This window comes from Aplysia californica, unplaced genomic scaffold, assembly GCF_000002075.1.
Source record: "Aplysia californica isolate F4 #8 unplaced genomic scaffold, AplCal3.0 scaffold00476, whole genome shotgun sequence".
NCBI lineage: Eukaryota > Metazoa > Mollusca > Gastropoda > Aplysiida > Aplysiidae > Aplysia > Aplysia californica.
In genome coordinates this window covers 506,885-512,561 of record NW_004797746.1, presented here as the reverse complement: position 1 = coordinate 512,561, position 5,677 = coordinate 506,885, and the positions used below count along the sequence as shown (strand labels likewise).

The window sequence follows — 5,677 nt, the reverse complement described above, 5'->3', positions numbered from 1 at the left end:
GAGAGAGAGAGAGAGAGAGAGAGAGAGAGTTAACACAAAAGATTCGGTTTGAGAACGCTCAAAACAGAATTAACACTCCCAGGTAGGACACGTTGAATAGAATATCAAAGGTAGCAATTAATGCCCGCAAACAGGAAAAGCAGTGGGCAAATTCGGACATTAAAGGGATCATGAACACGCCATTTCTTGATTGTGCTTGAACAACGAACAGAGGAAAGCTCAACGCTAGCCGCTGGATGCTGAAAATAAACAAATATCCCACTGATGGCTGTAATACATGGGTTACAAAGGGGGAAATCCCTATCCCGAAACCTCACAAATTAACAGTCAGTGCATGGCGAGCATGTATAGACTAGGATGTGTGGATCAGGGCGGAGAATTTTATTGAAAAGCGTGCAAGACTTACAACTTTTTTCCGAACATGTCAAATGCTATTTTGAGAAAATGAAGAATCAGAAAAAAGAAACTTTCGCCATTTTCTCTGAAAAGTACCATCTAGTTTATATGACTAACATGTGTGGTAGATCTACTCTGGAAAAACAAATACCAAAGAAGTTCCAAAGATCTGATGCAAGATACAGCCACTCAAAGCTCGTATTTAACATGTATCATCAATTTTCGACCCTTAGCTTTAAAAATGAGTAATAACATTTCAATACCTCACCTCTGAAAAAAATGTTTTGTTTTTTTTAATGCTGGCTTTAATTGTGTTTCTTTGCATCCTTTCCTGCTACTCTATATTATCCAGCTTTTTCTCTGATAAAACCTTACACTTTTCACATCACATTAGAATGGAACAGAAACTGTTTGGGCACAGGAGTAATAAATTGTCGCAAAGGAAACAGACTGGGCTGGCAGGTGAAAAGAAAAATGTAAAGAAAGTAATTGGGTCACCTGTAGTACGTGAATGTATCGTAATTAGTAGGTCTTGGAACGATAATGTCTCATCGCACTGTTTGTTTCTCCAGAATTGTTTTTGTCATTAAATGATTGAAATATCAAGACGAATTATAGTGTTATTTAACGATTTAAAAAGTGTTCCAATCTGCGGAATCTACAGGTTCAGAACGTGTTTTTTTTCACTAAGCGATTTGTCTGACGCGTACTTGTTTCTCCCACCCATCACGTACGCTATTCTTATGCTATCCTAAGCTGTATCCTTAATTTTTATAGTCTTAAAATAAAACAATTGCTGTAGTTATCACATTGCTTTAGTTTGGCAAGCGTTTATGGTAGTGTTTAGAATAAATATTACAGCAATGCATCATCCTTGGAAACATAACTCTTTTCCATATGACTGTAGACGTGCATTTTCCCTATATGAAACGTGTCATGCACATGCAATACTAGCTGGGTACACGTTCGATGAACGTACTTTAAAAAATAATCGTCGATCATCACGACATTGTGGAAACACTGCACACGTCCAGTGAACGGAAACCTCACTTTTTTACAATAGCGTCTTAGAAGACGGACTTTCCCAAGATCAGATCTAAAGGAAACTAATGAAAAACTGAAAATTAAACTACCGTGACTTCAGGCTCCTCAATAAAAACTGTGCACCTTCTGAACCACCATTAACTTTGTTAAATTCGAAAAATCAGTTGTTCGGAAGTTTTAGGCGGCGAAAGTGACGAATTTTCACAAATATAATATGTATAGATAATAGAAGGCCTGCTAGTTGCATTCCTATTGTGTGTGTTTGGGGGGGGGGGTCGGGGTCGGGGAGAGAAAAAGGGGGTGGGGGCAGATTGCGTTTTATGAGAATCTGGTTACATTTTTAAGGCCACCCTTTCCCTCGAGAAACTCTGAAACTCTTCGCATGATTGTTCAACTACCTGTTTGTAGAACGAACGCCTTCTGAATGGTCAATAACACTCTGAGATTCTCTTTTCTCCTCAGCTCACAGACGAAGAACGAGTGTTCCTCAACGCCGCCTACCTGGGAGATGTGGGCATCGTGCGCCAGTCTCTGGAAGACTCTCTGGAGTCCTCCCTCAACGTTAACTGCGTGGACTACATGGGTCGGAACGCCTTACACCTGGCCATCGACTCGGAGAAGCTGGACGTCATCGAGATCCTCCTGGACAACCTCAGCTTCAACTGCATCGAAGAGGCGCTGCTCCACGCCATCTCCAAAGGCGGGACGAAGATCGTGAAGATCATCATCGAGCATCCGAACTTCATGGCGGGCGAGGATAAGCTCCGTCGAATGGGCGGTGGGGACGCCTTCTTCCGACTAGAGGAGAAGTCTCAGTTCCCTCCCGACATCACCCCTCTGATTCTGGCAGCTCACTACAACAACCACGAAATCATTCAGATGTTTCTTTCCAGGAACCACACCATCGAAAAGCCGCATCCGATCTCTTGTAAGTGTCAGGACTGCGTGACTAAGCAGAATTATGACTCGCTCAAGAGGTCAAGGTCACGGCTAAACGCGTACCGGGCGCTGGCGAGTCCGGCGTACATGGCCCTGTCTAGCCCTGACCCTATCATGACAACGTTTGAACTGCGCCAGGAAATGATGAAATTAGCGGAAGTGGAAAAAGAGTTCAAGGTAAGTCTCCTTACTTACTTCGAGCCTTTGGTTAGTCGTGTCGGTGGATGCTCTGGTGTGGTCCATTCTCTCAACTGTTTCAGAGTTTCTGCTTTTCTTGTCTCTTTTCTTTTAGCCAAATTATGGACGTTGTTGTACCGATATTCTCAAAATAGTCCACCACCCCCCTCTCTGTTACCTGTTCTTCGTCATCCTTCTCTTTCTTTTCCCTGCCTTCTTCTACAAATTCGTTGTTTTTGTCCCGTCTTGCTTTCACCCACTTCTCCTCTACCTTCTCTTTTTTATTTACATCTCCTCCTCCTCTTCCCCCTCCTCCTCCTCCTCCTTCTGCTCCCCCTCTACACGTCAATCCTCTCACTTTGTGTCCTCCTCGCTTTGTTTACTAGGGTATGATCATACAAGTCTTAATGTCTTGGTTTTTGGGAAAGTTCAACATACCTTTCTGTGTTACTCGGGTTACCATCTTCTTCTTCTTCTATCCCGTGGTTGTGGCAACCGTTAGGGCACCACTGCATTGGAAAACTAGCTCTGGCCATCTATGTTTGTTCTCTGCTCTCCTCAGATTGTCACCCATCGTCTTTCCTGTCCACTCTGTAATGTTGTCCTCCCATCTCCTTCTCTGCCTTCCTCTCTTTCTCTTTCCTTGTACGGTTCCTTGCAGGATTGTTTTGGCAAGTCCTGTGGATCTTGTGACATGCCCATACTATTTTAGTTTTCGTCTCTTCACTGTGGTCAGTAGATCTTCATATTGCCATACGAGCCAAGGAAATCCGACGTGCAAACAACTGTAGCAGCTGAGTGGCGTCAGTGGCCTTGTGGTCAGGCTCTCGGACTCGCAACCGTAAGGTCGAGGGTTCGAATCCCGTCAGGGGCCAGACGTTGTGTCGTTGGGAAAAGCACCTTGCACGAATTTTCCTAGTTTCATCCAGGTGGAAATTGGAACCCGGCTAAATAGACAGTGAAAGATCTTGTCATTTTGTTTGTTTTTGAGTGTGTAAAGTCCGCAGCTTGCATTGTAATCCTACGGGACGTCAACAATGTTTCTGAGTGTTCTCTGGGGGTCTGCTGGGAGTAAAAAGAGTTGTTAAGCACATAGAGCATACTTTAGAGCATGGGAATACACTCTATAATTGCAATTATTATTGTCATTACATTAAAATCTACCTGTTCAAACCCACTGATCACAATAAACTTGCGTACTTTTAATCTCAACATAATAATTAGAGTACCAAAAAGAAATCCTGGGCTGGCCTGATCGTTGATTGGATGAAAGCGTCCAAAGCATCTCGGTGATTGGCTATAAGCTTCCAACCAACAAATCAGGAATCTGTGACTTCTCAGCTTTCTTCATAAACACCGAAACGACGCGTAATCTTTGGTCGTTCAGATTGGAAGTGTGTGTGCGTGTGATAATGAGCCAGAATGATTTCAAAGGCGAGACAGACAGAGATCTGGTTCTAGCAAAACACTTCTGTAGTGGTCTGTTCATTGAAGGCAAGTCTTGTTTGGGAGAATTACGTTCTCTTGCTTTGATATCGTTCTTTTTTGGCATCTTCGATTCTTCGTTTCGTTCAAGACTATAAGAGACAAAAAGATATCATCAAATTACGTTTTCTGTTTCGATTTCGACGTTGTCTGTTTGGAGAAATGAGACTGATCGCTTGGCACTGCAATTCTTTAACACAGTCGCTTGTCTCAGGCAAAGATTGAATGTTTCATTTGCAAACTAAAAAAAAAAACTGGTTGCTGCCTGTCTGATGAAACAGCATCCCAACAGAATTAAGAGGCTATGTATAGACGGATGTTCACTGCGTGGGAAACATGAGCTCATCTCTTTTCACCGTAGAGAAGTTTTTGCACCTAGAAATCGGGTTTTGGGGTCAAATTCTGCAAATTGGGGTTATTGCATATTATAGTACCTGAACATTTCCTGAACAATATCCAGAAACGTATGTAAGCCTTGGTACACCCTAAAGCTGTGTTTTTCCCCATGTTTTTCTGCGAAAGCACATGTTTTCCAGCCTGTTCTTACCTTTATAAGCTGTTTTCTCACAATTCTATTTTTTCACACATTATCTCATTTTTCTGCTCTATTTCTTTTTCAATTTCAATGTAACTTTCACAGGATAACAACAAAACATATTTCTAAATTTAGGCTTCTTGAATTTTTTATTAACGGATTAGTTTTTGATTTATGGCCTTAGAAAGCATGAATTTTTCTTTTTTTTCACCTTTTTTGCAACAGCTGAATTGTAAGTGTCATAAAATAAAAACTAAAGCATATATCAAAATTTCAAAGAACCAAATTTAAGAGTTACATATTAACTGTTCGCATGCCAAATTAGAGGTGAATAAGTCAATAAATAAGGTAAATAAAAAAGGATTGAAAATGATATAAAAAATCCAATATGGCCGCCGTTTCCATAGTAACCGATTCACAATATACTTTTTGAACTATTGATTTTAAATCCCCAATAACACACGATGTCCCTCAGCAAATATCGGCACTCTAGGCCCTGCAATAGCCAAAATAGACCTCAGGTGCCCCACCAGCCCTAAAGCGAACTTCCTTCTCGCTCTCACTTTCTTTCACTTTCTCGCTCTGTTTCTCTCTGTGTCTCTTTCTCTCTCCCCCCACCTCTCACTCTTTCTATCTCTATATCTCTCTCTCCATCTATCTCTCTCTTTCTCTCTCTCTCTCTCTCTCTCTCTCTCTCTCTCTCTCTCTCCATCTATCTATCTATCTCTCTCCATCAAATATTGTCATTACCTTTCTGTCTACGCAAGGTAAAGAATCGCCATGCCTATACAAAAAATAAACCAAAAAAACAACCTTGCAGCTACAAAATTTGTTAATGTATCTTTTTTTCTGAAAGTTTATTCAACCCTGTACCTAACGTTATGTTGTTAAAAATATATTTCTCTGGCTTTGTTGTCGAAATGATAAATTGCGACCAGATGACATCTCCGACAATTGTTCGGATGACGTATCTCTCTGGGTTCAAGGTCACAAACTATGACGAGAAGAGGCCGGGAGCAGAAGGTGGTCCACGGGTAGCCCTTAATTATATTATAAGGAAGGTCACTTGCACCAGCTCTCTCTCTCTCTCTCTCTCTCTCT

At 41.6% G+C, this 5,677-nt stretch overlaps 1 protein-coding gene across 1 annotated transcript in view; it reads left to right on the top strand.

Moving 5' to 3' along the window:
• Nucleotides 1-5,677, top strand: part of LOC101860518 (short transient receptor potential channel 3) — a 98,656-nt gene that overhangs the window by 31,143 nt on the left and 61,836 nt on the right. The window contains exon 2 of the mRNA XM_035971647.1: nt 1,903-2,690. Coding sequence (XP_035827540.1) covers nt 1,903-2,690 — 788 coding nt within the window. The remainder of the gene's footprint in view (nt 1-1,902; nt 2,691-5,677) is intronic.